The sequence below is a fragment of the Crocodylus siamensis genome, chromosome 7, assembly GCF_052110815.1.
Source record: "Crocodylus siamensis isolate JL-2025a chromosome 7, ASM5211081v1, whole genome shotgun sequence".
Taxonomy (NCBI): domain Eukaryota; kingdom Metazoa; phylum Chordata; order Crocodylia; family Crocodylidae; genus Crocodylus; species Crocodylus siamensis.
Genome location: NC_143401.1, coordinates 66,385,779 through 66,401,237, shown reverse-complemented (window position 1 = coordinate 66,401,237; position 15,459 = coordinate 66,385,779). Strand labels below are relative to the sequence as shown.

The 15,459-nt window shown below is 44.5% G+C and overlaps 1 protein-coding gene across 2 annotated transcripts in view; it reads right to left on the bottom strand.

Annotated features, from left to right (window-relative positions):
- HECTD2 (HECT domain E3 ubiquitin protein ligase 2) overlaps positions 1-5,135 on the bottom strand; it is a 72,552-nt gene extending 67,417 nt beyond the window's left edge. The window contains exon 1 of one of the 2 annotated variants that reach the window (XM_090057253.1): positions 4,632-5,135. In XM_090057253.1, coding sequence (XP_089913379.1) covers positions 4,632-4,844 — 213 coding nt within the window. In that variant the 5' untranslated portion in view covers positions 4,845-5,135. The remainder of the gene's footprint in view (positions 1-4,631) is intronic. The other variant, XM_090057252.1, reaches the window with a different exon arrangement.
- Between the last annotated feature and the right edge of the window lie 10,324 nt (positions 5,136-15,459).

Genomic DNA, 15,459 nt, shown 5'->3' with positions numbered 1-15,459 from the left:
TTCCAAATGAATAATGAAACTCAACATAAAACTACTTTCCATTTTTTCTATGCTTTAAAATCTGTTGAGTAATTTATAGCCAAGTTTTACAGATAAAGTGCGAGTAGCAAACAATATGGCTAGAATGACCTCAACTTCTTGTTATAAACTCCTGCAACTTAATTCATAATTATCTTTGTATTACTTTGCTGCATTCAACTCAGTTATAGTACAGTGTATTTCACACTCCTACATCAAAACAACATTATGTATTAAGGTTGTTTTTAGAGCTGAGCCTAAAAATAAAATCTGGTATTTAAAAAAAAATATCCCCATGTGGCCAAGAACTGTTATGTGGGATGCTTGCTGGTAATGTAAAACTACTAGCCAATTAGAAGGCCAGTGACTCAAAAGTTTTCAGTGTTGACTGTCAGTCAACTTATGAATAAAAGGTTAATGACTGAACATTTTCCAATACATCAAAAAAAGCTGCTTCAAGATCTGCCTGTGCTGACAGGAAAGAAGCTGAATGAACCATTGTCCCTTGCTATAGATATAATAAGTTTTAGAAATCAGCACTGAATCCAAATGAGGCACTATGATGGAACTTGTAAGGGATGGTTTACGTCTTTCAATCTCAAACAAGCAGGTGTTAAATATTTTAGCCCCCTTGAGAATACTTTTGCAGGGTTTTAAAAAGGAAATATTATCCCTATTTTAAAGCATAATGTTAAGCAACTTGCCCAAGGTTACATAACAGATCCATAACAGGGCAGAAATCCAAAGCCTTAACTCATGTCTGACACAGACAAATTCAGTTCTACTGTGTTTAGTGATTTACACCCATTCTCTTGTCAGTGATGATTCTGATCCTCATACTAGTCCAATGGTTAATCTGATCAACACATCCAACCATGTTGTTACCAATAAAATGGCATTTTTTTCAGTTTTCTACATAAAACTAAACATTTTATATCTACCAAAAGTCTAAGTCCCTTATTTATTGTTTATTATTCATATTTTATAGTATAAAATTACTAGTGTAATATCCTACCCATATCTTCTCCCCTCTGGAGAAATAATCCTGTAGTTCTAGTCCTGAGAAGAGCTGCAAGTCCACAGATGCATTCTACAGTAACCTCAAAAGCCTCAGCAAGGCCCAGAGATATGCACATTTTAACCTGGCAGGAGTCGGAATACTGCTGGAAATTTTATATCACCGAAAATTTTACTGTGCTTATACAAAAGGTCATTTTTCTTGGTCCATAACTCAGCCAAAACCATACAAGTTTAGAATAGCAGGACACTGAACTTCAAGACTACCATATTTCCATTTCCAACTTCAAACCCTTAACATACTAAAGATATTAATATGGCAGAAGAAAGCGTCAACATGCAAAGTGTCAGACAACCACACAAACTGGAATGGCATTTTTAAAGACTAAAGCAAAGAAAAACTAAAATATCTTCTCTGCATCTTCCATACAAGTATCTGTATATACAAGATAGTAGGTCTTCCCCACAGCCTGAGGGAAAAATATGCAGGAATCAGCCAGTGAAAGTAAAGGGCACTTTGAAATTAAACTGACTCTCAAGAAAGGCTATGATACCATTAAATTAATTTCTGGAGCATACAAACTGCTTTTCTGTAGACCTGCTGCTCAACCAGTCAGCCCCTAGCCCGTACTGGTATGCGGGACGGTTCCATCCTAAGTGTAGGACTTTGCACTTCTCCTTGTTGAACTTCATGAGATTTCTTTTGGCCCAATCCTCCAATTTGTCTAAGTCACTCTGAATGCTAGCCGTACCCTCCACCCTATCTATTACTCCCCCCAGCTTGATGTCATCTGCAAAATTGCTGAAGGTGCACTCTATGCCATCTTCCAGGTTGCTTATGAAGACACTGGGAAAAAAATGGCCTCAGGTCCTACCCCTAGGACACTCTACTTAATACCAGCTGCCACCTAGACATCGAGCCATTGATTACTACCCTCTGTGTCCAATGCCCCAGCCAGGTTTCTAATCCACCTTATAGTCCAGCCTATACTTGCTTAGCTTGCCTGCAAGAATGTTGTGGGAGACCATACTAAATATCTCGATTTTAGCAAGGCTTATCATATCCGCTGGTCTCCCTGCACCCACAGGGCCAGTTACCTCATCATAGAAGGCAATCACATTGATCAGGCATGACTTGCCCTTGGTGAATCCATGCTGACTGTTCCTAATCAACTTCTCTTTCACCACTGTTAGCTGCCCACCTCCTCCCCAAACGGTGCTGCCTAGTACAGTAGTCTTGGAGCTGATCTTGCCTGTGAAGCCTGAGGCGAAGAAGGCACTGAGCACTTTAGCCTTTTCTGCATCCTCCGTCACAAGATTATTAATAAAGAGTTTCAAAAGGGTTAAACCCCACATGAAGTGGGCAATACATTGAAAAGTTACCACCTCACCTCTCCAAATTTATCCCAAGCAAAAGTAGTCACTGAAGTTAATCTCAGGCAAGAGGAGATAGCCAAAGTAGTAAAGGGAGACTTGGGGGACTAAGTTTAGCACACTGAAAGGAAAGAAGATGCTAATCTAAACGTTCTCTGAAAACATTTAAGCTCCCAAGATACCTCTTAAAAAAATGAAAGGTCAAGCAAGAACCTTCTTCCCTATTTCCACTTGACTTTTTGCTTTGAAGGATCACAATGCAAAGAGGTAAAGCCAGAATTAAAGATAAATCTTTTATCCAAACATAATGCCAGTCTTTGAGCTGTGACAGTACCTCCCCCCCATACACCCACAGGGGAAAAATTGCAGTGCAGTTGGCAGCATCCTTGTTGAGTATTACCTTTTCTTCATTTGCCACTGAAACTGGGACTGTTTAAGGAAAATGATATGCCTTCACTCTGGTAATCAGTTCAAGGAACAACCACAAGACAATCTATCCATGCCAGTTACACAAGTACTGAATGGATTTCTAATACAAGGAACAAGAATGTGAAAAAATCTAAGCAAGATTTTCTGGCATTACAAAGCAGAAAGGTTCATTGTCAAAGCAGAACATGTAAGACATGCTACTACATGACTATTGCTAAATTGGAGAGAGAAGGTACAAGGACAGGGAAATACAGCTAAAGTTATTTGACTTGCTTGTGCATTTCCATATTTAAACAAAAGTACTTTAAATGGATATATTAAAATGCATACCAACACCATGATTCTGATTTTTGAAAGAAACTAAAATGTTCTAATATGATTTTTTTTTCCTTAAATTACCAAACCACTATCTTAACTTCAGCTTAATGGGGTTGGGTCGGAAACTTTTCTCTCTCCTTTAAAATATGTGATCTGTGTTTAGTGCTTGAAAATTTGGGTATAAATCACAACTCTGGTGCTATTACCAATTTAAGCACCGAATCTGGCAGCATACTTTCTAAACTTCTGGAATCAGAAATCTGGGTTTGATGAAGGGTAAGGTCTGGTGCAACACTTTCCCACAATCCACCACCTTCATCAAAGCTGAGTATAAAGCTTTTGGCTCCATGACTCAGAATGATTCTCAATGGGCGTTATATGCCCATCACTGAAAACATGCCCCAGATGCTGATTTGAATCCTAAACACAAAAAAACTAATCCCAACTATGTCTGTCAACTTCTGAATCGCTAACTGCACCATTCTTTGAAGAGTGGAATAAGGATGTTCTAGGCAAAGAGAGACTAGCAGAATGTGGAGAAGTTCACAGTCCACCCATACTACTTGGCTTAACATTGCCATTACTCCTTTACTGTCACAAGCATTATTCACACTCAAAACATTAAAATGGTGTAAAAAGATGAGTTTTGCTAATCTGGATGCCACTTAAACTGACTGAACTAAAAGGCTTCAAACTTCTGAAGCTAAAGGATTAGAGATACGTTCCCTAGAACAAAGCAGCAAAGAATGGTATCTAAACTTGCACGTGCTACTTAAAAACAGAGAGAGACGAATTATATATGAAGAAATCAAAGCTACAAGGTTAAGATATAACCGTTGCATTATAACAAGTTCAGAGATAACCCCACACACCTGCCAAACTAGGGGGCTCTCTGTGAACCCGACAGCACTAATTCTACCACAAAAGTAGGGCAATGTTTAAATGTTTGCTCATCTGTCTTTAAACAAACCAAAGAAGACATCCATCCTGGGACAATGTTACTGGCTAAAAAATCATTAGTGCCGCTTTCTTTCCAAGATGGCAAATTTCACCAGAAACATACTGCACTGTCATTCATGCCCTACTCTTTGCAGTGCAGCTCATTCATGTGTGCCCGCCAGCAAGGGAAGTGTGGCTACACGGTGCTAAAGAGCAGCACTGGGATGGCTACGGCTGGGGTAGATAGTTGCATCCATCCCCGGCACACCTGAAGGTGCTGATATTACACCTGCTAGCCAGAAGAAGTGACTACTGTGCTGGGAGCCCAACACAACTATCCCTGCTTCCAAGAATAAATCCATTAAAAAACCCGGGCGAAATAAAACACCCCGAACGCAACCAGCGGGGTGGCCGGCTGCTTGCTGTCCTGGTTTCCGAGCCCTTCTCCTGCCTGCTTCTCAGCCGCAGGGAGGCTCAGACAGCACCTGGCACCGAGTGGACCGAGAGGCGAGGGGTCGCAGCAGCCCCGCACTTACCCCGGCAGCGCTGCCGGCCGCGGGCCGGATGGGAGGCAGCTTCTCCCGCTCCTTCTCCCCCGGGCCGTCATCGTCCTCGTCCGCCCCCTGCCCCGCGGGCGCGGGGACGCAGCTGTCGTTGTTCATCGGGCCGCCAGGCCGCAGCAGCCCCGGGTCGGCGGGTGCGGGAAGCTCGGCTCCGCCGCCGCCTGCCTGCGGGCTCTGCACCGACATCGCTGCCGTCTACAGCGCGGCCTGGGCCGCCACGCGCATCGCCCCCGCCCGGAACCGCGCCCGCCCCCGCGCTGCCAGCGGCTCCAGGCGGCGGCGGGGGTGGCCGCTCCCCGCGCCGGGGCCCCCGCGCCGCCTACAGCCCGCGGCCAGGAAGCGGGACCGCCGCTACTGCCGCCGCCATGTTGTTTATGGGCCACGCTTGGAGACGCGCTTGGAGACGCCGCGGAGGCACCGGAGGACACGGCTACGGAAACGGCGTAGCGCACGGAGCGGGCGTTTGGGAATAGGTGCTGCCCCCGTCTCCTTGCGCAGCCGCGGCGCCCCCGCCCGCCAGCGTCCTGCGTCACGGCCGCGGCCCCCCTCCCCCGCGCCCAGCCGGCCTCGCCTCCCCCGCCGCAGTACCCCTCAGGCGCGGGGTGGTAATGACCTCCTCAGGGATGTGTGGGTAGCCTGCTGGTCTGAGCCAAAAAGAAATGCAAAACTCTAATAGTCTTGGTTCAGAAATGATCACATAGTAGTCAAGAATGGATGCTGAAGGGGACAATGAACTGGATATAATTAGCGCCCCCGCCCCCCCCAGTTTCTCTCTCATTTGTTGCCTCCTATATTTAAGGTCTAAGAAGTTCTAATTCAGAGGCTAACTCCAAACTCCTGTGCTTAATAGCTACTGGATGCATGGACATGTCATTAATGCACTGTAGTTACGTGCATTACATTTAGAACTTCTGTAACCAAGTACTAAATCAATGTGCAGTAACTGGCATAGGGCTTTTTAGTGATGCTAACTGTGCACTAGCCTGATACGACTGCCCAGTAGTGTATTAACATGGGTTTTGCCCTGCACACTAATGTGCAGTCCTATTAGGCTACTGCACAGTTAGCACCTCATGTAGATGCACCCACTGATGTACTTTTCCTCCAAGAATTTGTTCAATTCTTTTTTGAATCTGGCTAAACTGTCAGCTTTCACAACGTCTTGTGGCAATGAGTTCCACACTTCAATTACACACTGAGGGACAAAAAAGAACTTCCTTTTGTTAATTTTAAACTTACTACCTACTAGTTTCATTTTGTGACCCCTGGTTCCTGTATTGTGAGAGACAGTAAATAACAAATCTCTATTTACTTTTTCTTAAAATCATAGAAAATTTGGGTTGGATGAGATCCCAGGAGGCCATCTAGTCCAACCCCCTGCTCAAAACAGGACCATCCCCAACTAGATCATCCCAGCCAAGGCTTTATCTAGCCAGGTCTTAAAAACCTCCAAGGATGGAGAGTCTACAACCTCTCTGGGTAACCTGTGAGAAAGTTTTTCCTAATATCTAACCTAAACTTCCCTTGCTGCAACTTGAGACCACTGCTCCTTGTTTGGTCATCTATCACCCCTGAGAATAGTTTAGCCCCATCCTCTTTGGAACCACCTTTCAGGTAGTGGAAGGTGCTCTCAGTGGAAATCTCCTCCCAGTCCTCTCTTCTGCACACTAAGACCAGTTCTCTCAGCCTCTCCTCAGAAGTTATTTGCCCATAGGCACCAACGTTGGTTTTTGCTTGCGGGTTCTTGCAGATGTAACCCCCTCCCCCTTCCATGGCACCTTATTTTAAACTCAGTACATTCCTACACCAAGCCCCACACGTGGCCAGAAGAGGCAGTGCTTTACTTCAGTTAGTTTGCCTGACATCTGTAAAGATCAGGTGCTTTAGTAGGACTTTTTGGCTATTTAATCTTATAGCTGATTGAATCAGCTTCAACTAAAAGTGCCAAAAAACCCAGCTGAAGCACCCAATCTTTACAGACACTGCAGAGCCAAGTTGAATGAACATGCTGCTGCTTCTGGTAAAGCACATTTGGGGGGGGTTGTTTTTTTTCTGTAATGTTTGCAAGCAGAGATCTAACATGTAAAACCAAAAACAACCATGGCTTGTGTGTACTCAGCACCTGCTATTTTTTTCAGCGGGTGCTTGAACCTCAGAGCACCCACGGAGTCGCCTCTGCCCCCTAACCATTTTTGTTGCCCTTCAGTGGACTCCCTCCAATTTGTCTATATCCTTTCTGTAGTGGGGGGGCCAAAACTGAACACAGTACTTCAGATGTAGCCTCACCATTGCCAAATAGAAGGAAATAATCACTTCCCTTGTTCTGCTGGCAATACTCCTACTAATGCATCCCAGTGTGCTATTAGCTTTCTTTGCAATAAGGGCACACTGTTGGTTAATATTCAGCCTTGTCCACTGTAACCCCCACGTCCTTTTCTGCAGAGCTGCTGCTTAGCCAGTTGGTCCCCAGCCTGTACTGATACATGGGATTTTTCTGTCTCAAGTGCAAAACTTTACATTTGTCCTTATTGAACCTCATGAAATTTCTTTTGGCCCAATCCTCAAATTTGTCAGGATCCCTCTGAATTCTAGCCCTACCCTGTAGTGTATCTATTACTCACCCCAGCTTGGTGTCATCTGCAAAGTTGCCGAAGGCATGCTCTATCCTATCTTTCATGTTGTTAATGAAAATATTGACCAAAACTGGCCCCAGGACCAACCCCTGCGGCACTCAACTCCAGCTGCTAATTAGACATCAGACCTTGACTACTACCCTCTGAGCCTGATCCTTTAGCCAGTTTTCTATCCACCTTATAGACCATTCATCCAACCTGTACTTCCTTATCTTACTTGTGAGAATGTTGTGGGAGACCATATCAAAAGCCTTGCTAAAATCAAGGTACATCACATCCATTGTTCTCCCTGCATCTACAGAGCCAGGCATCTCATCCTAGAAAGTAATCAGGTTGGTCAGGCATAGCTTGCCCTTGGTGAATCCATGCTGACTGTTCCTAATCACCTTCTTCTCCAAGTGCTTAGAAATTCCTTGAGGATCTTCTCCATGATTTTTCCAGGGATTGAGGTGAGGCTGAGCACTTTATGGTTCCCTAGATATTCCTTCCTTTTCTTAAAGATGGGCACTATATTTGCCCTTTTCCAGTTGTCTGGGACCTCTCCCGATCACCATGAGTAGGGGCTTACTGAATTCACAGCAGGTAGTGGCTCATTTAATCTTTTCTGTTTTCCTATGTACACCTCACCGTTTGCCCCTCACTCCCGCTGCTGATTAGAAGAAAAGCCTGCTGCTCCCTCCTGATGAGCAGGGAAGCTAAAAGTGTGATTTTAAACATGGTGCCATTTTTGGGTCCCCACCAGTCAGTAGTAAACAGCAGGGCCATCCAGGGCCCCTCAGCCAATCAATGGTGGGAGGCAAAAATGCTGCCATATTTAAAACTGCAGTTTTCACCTCCTGGCTGATTAGGAGCAAGCCACAAGTGGGGCCCCTTCACCAGTCACCCCGGGAGGCGGGGAAGGAAGGGGTTCAGGGGAACCTGCAAGATTAAGGGAGTAACAGTGCACCCCACTTCTGCCATGAATTTGGTAGGTCCCTAGCCATAATGTAACAGCTGCAAAGCTCACCTGGCTGCAAGCCAAATGGATGAGCTGTGCTTAAGAGCTCCGCAAGAAAAGGGTGGCAAAACTGCAGAGGGTGCATAAGCTTTACGAGACAGGAGGGTATGTAATGCACAATACATGTTTCTTACTGGAGTATTTAAATTGTGACCAGATTGGCTGCTACTGAGCCAAGCTGAGGGAGGGAAAAGAAGAGAAAAAAAAGAAGAGAAGCTCAGAGGAGGGAAAGGAGTGGACTCTAGCCCTGGAGAGAGGGTGTCACAAACTCAGCCTAAGCCAGAGGAGACTCGTGCTGAAACTTGCAGAGCATCAGGATGGGAGACAGCCTGTGCTGTCCCATGAAAAGCTGATTCCTCACCACATTCAGAATTGTGCAACCAGGGACACAGGTTTCTGGGGAAAGAGTGGGGAGGGATTGGTAGGCAAAGCTGGAAAGCTTGCTGGGGCTGGGAGCAGCAGAGCCCTTAAAGGGTTAATGACTGGGTTGTCTGGTTAGGATGCTGTGGTGAAATCTGAGCTGAGAAGACTTGAGCCACAGAGTCAGAGACCTGCAGAGGGAAACCCCTGTCTGGGGGTGGACGTGCTGGAAGGGGGAGACAACCCTGGAGAAAGGGAGTGGACTGAGAGAAAACAGACCAGCATAGGTGTGTGAGGGGACACCTAATCATTTGTGTTTGCAGTAAGTGTATTTTCAGAAGGAAACTGCTTAAGAGAACAAACTGTCAGTAAAGGAAACAAATGGAGCCTAGTTTCAGTGGCTGTTCAAAGCCAGCTTTGCTGTATTACCAGGAATGAATAAAAGAGCCCACTTTTCCCTGAGCAGCATAAGCCTCACCTCCGCCATCTAGTGATGGATCATAGTTATTGCTGTGTTGCTATTTAGTGTTAGGGGAAGTGGATTGTGACCAGGAGGAAATCAACCGGAGTAATGGGGAAATTGTTTTAAAGGGTTATATTGAGATGAATTTAGTTATTTGGGTTGTTTAACACCAGTGGGACCACCCAGTGTGCTGGAATTATCAACCTAATGTTGTAGATGTAAATTTTGTCTAAATTGTTAGTTTTGTTAGTAACTGTAGTTATTATAATTTTTTTGTTTATTTTTCTGTATATAAATTGGTTGTGTATAATAAAGAGTACCATGCTCATTAGGTTCAGAGTGAATTTCTAGGTGGTGAGGGTGTGGGACACACCTCTTCATGGAACACCTCTGTCAGTAGTCTGCCCAAGGGGGTCCCAGGGCTCCCTGAGGACCCAAAATCCAGTGCATCACCTAGCCCTAGTGTGCTGGCATGGGTTACAATGACTTTTCAAAGATGATGGCCAGCAGCTCTGCAGTCACATTGGCCAACTCCTTCAGCACCCTTGGGCACATCCCATCTAGCCCCATGGGCTTGTACACATCTAGCTTTTCTAAATAGTCCCTAGCCTGGTCTTTTCCCACTGTTGTCTGCTCACCTCCTTCCCAAACTGTGCTGCCAGGTGCAGTAGTCTGGGGGCTGACCTTGACTGTGAAGACTGAAGTGAAAAAGGCACTGAGTACTTCAGCCTTTTCTGCATCCTCTGTCACTAGGTTGCCTCCCCCATTCAGTAAGGGACCTACACTTTCTCTGATCTTCCTCTTGTTGCCGGCATACTACAGAAACCCTTCTTGTTACTTTTCACGTTCCTTTCTAGCTGCAACTCCAACTGCACTTTAGCTTTCCTGATTTTTATCCCTGCATGCCCAAATAATACTTTTCAAATCCTCCCTTTTTTGTCCAAGTTTCCACTTCTTACAAGCTTTTTTTGGTGTGTTTTAGCTCGCTGAAGAGTTCCCTGCTAAGCCAAGCTTGTCTTCTGCCATGCTTCCTGTGCATTGGATTGCTTTGTTCCTGAGCCCTTACTAAGGTTTATTTAAAGTACAACCAGCTCTCCTGGACTTCTCTCCCCCTCAGATTGACTTGCCAGGGAATCCTGCCCATCAGTTCCCTGAGTGAGTCAAAGTCTCCTTTTCTGAAGTCCAGGGTCCTTATTCTGCTGTTCTCCTTCCTTCCTTTCTTCAGGATCCTGAATCCAAATCATCTTGTGGTCACTGCTGCACAAATTGCCATCCACTTCTACATTGCCCACCAATTCTTCCCAATTTATGAGCAACAGGTCAAGAAAAGAACGGCCCCAGTTTGGCTGCTCCAGCACTTGCACCAGGAAGTTGTCCCCAACACGCTCCAGAAACTTCCTGGATTGCTTGTGCACTACTGTATTGCCATCCCAGCAGATGTCAGGGTGATTGAAGTCTTTCCCGTTTAGTGTTTTGTAAACCCTCATCATACTGCTCCTCCTCAAGTGTTTATTTTCTAAACTGAATAGGCCTAACCTCTTTAGTCACTCCTCATATTGATGCCCCTCCATACCACTAATCATCCTTCTTCCACTGTACTTAGCACTGGTGAGACCACAGCTGGAGTACTGTGTCCAGCTCTGGGCGCCACATTTCAACAAGGACTTGGAAAAACTTGAGAGAGTCTAGAGAAGAGCCACCCACATGATCAGAGACTTGCAAGGCAGACCATACAAGGAGAGGCTGACGGACTTGGCCTCTTCAGCCTAAAAAAGAGAAGGCTAAGAGAGGACTTTGTAGCAGCTTACCGCTGCATTGGGGTGTACATCAAGAGCTCGGTGAACAGCTCTTCACCAGTGCATCTTTGGGGAAAACCAGGAATTATGGCCACAAACTCCTGGAAGACTATTTCAGGCTTAACTATAAGAAGAACTTCTTCACAGTCAGGGCATCCAGACAGTGGCATAAACTCCCCCCCAGAGGTGTTGCAATCACCTACCCTGGAAATCTTTTAGAGGAGACTGGACAGTCACCTTGCTGGGGTCACCTGATCCCAGTGGTCTCTTCTCCCTACTGCAGGCGGGCTGGACCTGATGATATTGTGAGGTCCCTTCCAGCCCCTAACAATCTATGAATCCCTGTTGCTCTTCTCTGGATTTCTTTTAATTCTTCTATGCACTTCTTGAGGTGTGGGGACCAGCACTGGGCACGGTATTCAGAGTGTGAATGTGTTAGAAATATTATTAAAAATGCATTATCAATAGCTGTTAGCTCCCATCAATAGTGTTGTCCTCTGAATAAGCACGGCTGCCAGCCCTCCTTGTCTCCTTAATGAGAGAGGGAAGGGGGGGGTTGGAAACTGAAGGAAAAACTCCAAGAGCTCTTTGTACTAAGGTATCACTCTCTCTTTGTTCTGCAAATTTACTATCTCTTTGTTACACTAAATCACACTTTCTTTCATGGCTCCCACATTCTTAGGCTAAGATAAGAATAATTGCAATCTTAGCCTTGAAGTTAAACCCTCCATAACCTCGAGTGCTTTCTGGGCAAGCGCAATAACCTAATACATATTAAGCCTATCTGCCCCGCATACTTAAGTAGTTAATTATAATACACATGGGATGCATGATCTGACGTATTCACATGCATGTTTGTATGAACCGGAAATGAGTTGTAAGAGTTCCTGCTTCTGTACACGTGCCAGAGGAGAGGGGATAAAAGCCTGCTAATGATTGTGTCCGGCGGGGGGGCAGAGGGTTTTGATCTTTTGTCTTCTCCCTCTGACCCTATTTGCAAACATATACCTTTTGTCTCACCAACAATGTGTGCCTAAGGATTGTTATTCAATGAGCCTCCAAAGAAACGAACCGAGAGAGAGTTTTTTTTACCTCAGATGCATCACAGATTTGTACAGAGGCATAATGATGCTTTCTTTTGTTTACAATTCCCTTCTTAATAATCTATAACATTTTGTTTGTATTGTTGACAGTCACTGAGCACTGAACTGATGATTTTAGTAAACTGTCCATAATGATTCCAGACCTCTTTCCTGTGTGGTGACAGCTAATATGGAGCTCATTGTAGTGTGGGCATAATGTAGATAATTTTTTCAGACTTTACACTTGATACATTGAATTTCATCTGCTATTTCATCTGGCCCATTTACTCAATAGTGCCAGATCCTTCTGTAGTTCCTCACAGTCCACCTTGTTTTATACTACTTTGAATTATTTTGTGTCATCTGCCAATTTGACTGTTCACTAGTCATCCCCCTTTCCAGAGCATTTATGAATATGTTAAATAGGACTGGTCCCAATACAGATCCCTGGGGGATCCTGTTGTTTGCATCTTTCCATCCCAAAACTCACTTTTTGCTTTCTATCCTTAAGCAGTAGCAGCTGAGTCCTAGGTCCTGCCTGTCCCTTGATCTGAATTGGGTCACTCTAGCCTGCAGCTTAAAAAAGTTGCTGATCACAGTTGTAAAGGAAATAGTGCTGCAGGATGCTAAATCTATTTAACTGAAAAAAAAATCTAGCTTACATAGTTGTGAAGCTTCTGCACCAAAGACGGATGATGCTTATAGATTACTAGTGCTGTGAAGTTTACAAGACTTACGAAATTAATACTGAACATTCTGTGGGGAATAGTGACAGACACAAATTCACTTATGAAAAGCAGCAGAAACATACTGGGGATGTCTCACTGTGGTCAGGACCTGAATAGTGGTCAGCATGACTTTGCTACGGTCTTGGGAAGGGGTATAGTATGAGATCTCCCTCAGCAGCAGCAGATTATTTCCTCAGTTGGTACAGATGGTAATACTGCCCCATGAAAAAAAATACTAACTCATCTTAATTTCCAGAGATGGAACTAGAGTAGTTAGTGCAGTAGTAGGCTAACATTTACTTCAGTTTTAAAGGCTTTTCTATTTTGAATGAACTGGCAATGATGCAGCTAATTAGAATAGATTGAGAGTGTGGGAGTTTTTCCTTTGCTTTCTTACTGAATTTAAAATTTAATTGAATTTTAAAGAACTGAATTCCCTAAAGTGTGTTCAGTTTTCAGGTCAGACTTCTCATAGTGATTGGTTCCTAGTAGCTTGTGCAAATGTGAAGAATGATCAAAGACAGCTGCATAAGCACCAAATATTCACTTATCTTTTTTCTTTCATTATCAATAAATTTCATAACCATGATGATTGCAAACAATTTCAATGTAAAAGTTTATACTCCCAATGGCATATCCTCCACAGGAATGTGCAACAGCTGCATTGCTCTGCTGCATTGTGGAGCTATGGCAACTTAAACCATGACTACAAAGTACAGTAAACCCCTAAGATGAAAAGAAAGGAAACTGAATTGCAGGAAAGAGGGAATACATGTGGATTCATAATATATATTCTGCTCCACTGGGTTATAAAAAAATTAAGTATAGATGCCTTCAAAAACACTAAAAGAATTTTCTGCTGTGATTGTGCTCCCAAAATTCTGATCAAATAAGTAAAATAGGAAAGGAATATTCCTAGCAATATTGAGCTACAGCCTCAACAAGTGTAAATAAACATAGATCTCAGGAGTTAAACAGATCTACATTGATTTATTTCAGTTGCAAGATTGACACATTATAACTTGGAGATAGAAAGCTCTATTACCAAAATAGGATGATTTATTTAAGGTAAAAAAGTGACATTTTCCTTACTATTAGCAATGATAAACTGAATATACTATATATCCACACCCCATGTATTTCAACACAAGGGGCAATCCTGCACTGCAATTAAAACTAGTTCAAGTACATCATGAAGTTCAGCCTGGGCTAACTGCTTAAGAATTTATTTAGTGTTTCAGGTTCACAAATTATTTGGCAAATCCTTACAATAACACATTCATTAATAGAAATTAGTATCCATTAGGATGGAAATGAGTATCCATTAGTATTCCATTAGGGTGGAAAAAGTGGAGCTCTTAAATAATTTCTTTGCTTCTTGTCAGAGAAAATTTTGAGTATCTGCTCCCAGCACAGAAGAGTTGGACTGACATGCGCGGTTTGATTCTGTGAGTCGAAAGTTCCAAGGCTCACCCAGTCCTTGCCCCCGGGTGACCTGCGGACCTGTCAATCATTGTTGACCTACTTCACGCTCAGATTGTGTCAGCTTCTGGCTGAGAGCATGCTCAGTCAGAACCTGACATGAGGTAATCTGACTAGAAATTTCTCTGCGGAGAGGGTTCTGATTGGCTACCAAATTCATATAAAAGTTCAGTGAACCCCTCCCTCGGGGGGGAGATCGTGCTAGCTGAGAGCAGAGGCTGCTGTTGCAGGGACTGTCTCTTAGTCAGGCTTTAGGGCCTACAGATCTCCTCCTTCGCTCTTGTTGTTGGTTCTTCCGTATCACTCGATATATTACGCTCGCCTGGCTTCTGATTACTCTCGGTACTGGCTAACGGCTACGATTTCGGATCACCCTTTGGACTCTGTTATAACCCGGTTCCAGATCCCCGACCTCGGCCTCCTCCACTGACTACAACTCGGCTTACCCTTCTGACCTGACGTCTCAGCTGCATCATCTCCTGGCTTCCGACCTCGGCTTTCTCTTCGACCACCCGATTGTCCACCACCTTGGACTGGCGTCACGCGATTCATCATCTGCGCGTTACAGTTCGTTTTATCGTTGTATTACCCATTAATGAGCTGTTGACCAGCCCTGGGACTAGGTCTTCGGACTGAACCTCGTGGGCCAACAGACCCCTTTGTTGTGTTGTTGTTTGTACGTTTGCAACTGTAACTGAAGACTTCTCTGCCTATACCAAAAAGCGTAAGTCAAAATAAATCTTTGCATTTCAACCCTCTCCGGTTCCGCTTCTCAGACTCCGCAGCCGCTAATCCCACCTGTCCGTGCTGATAGCCACCACCTGGCCAACCCACCATGACTGCGACCCCGAGCTTGGCTTGCCAGCTCCGCCGGGTTCATCGCGACACTTCTGTTTTCCTGGACATGGATACAACTGCACCTTCCAATGAGTCTTTAGTCTGGAGTGAAAGTAATATCAATCCACCAACGGTCAGCACTGACCTAGTGAAGGGGCACTTGGAAGGATTGGACATATTTAAGTTGGCAGGCCCCAACAATCTTTACCCAAGGGTACTAAAGGAATTGGCTGATGACATAGCAGAACTACTGGCGCAGCTGTTTGAGCACTCATGGCACTTGGGACAGGTCCCAGAGGACTGGAAAAGAGCCAATGTGGTCCCTATCTTCAAGAAGGGGAGGAAGGAGGACCCAGGTAATTATAGGCCAGTTAGCCTCACCTCTATTCTCGGCAAGACCTTAAAAAAAGTCATAAAGAATCA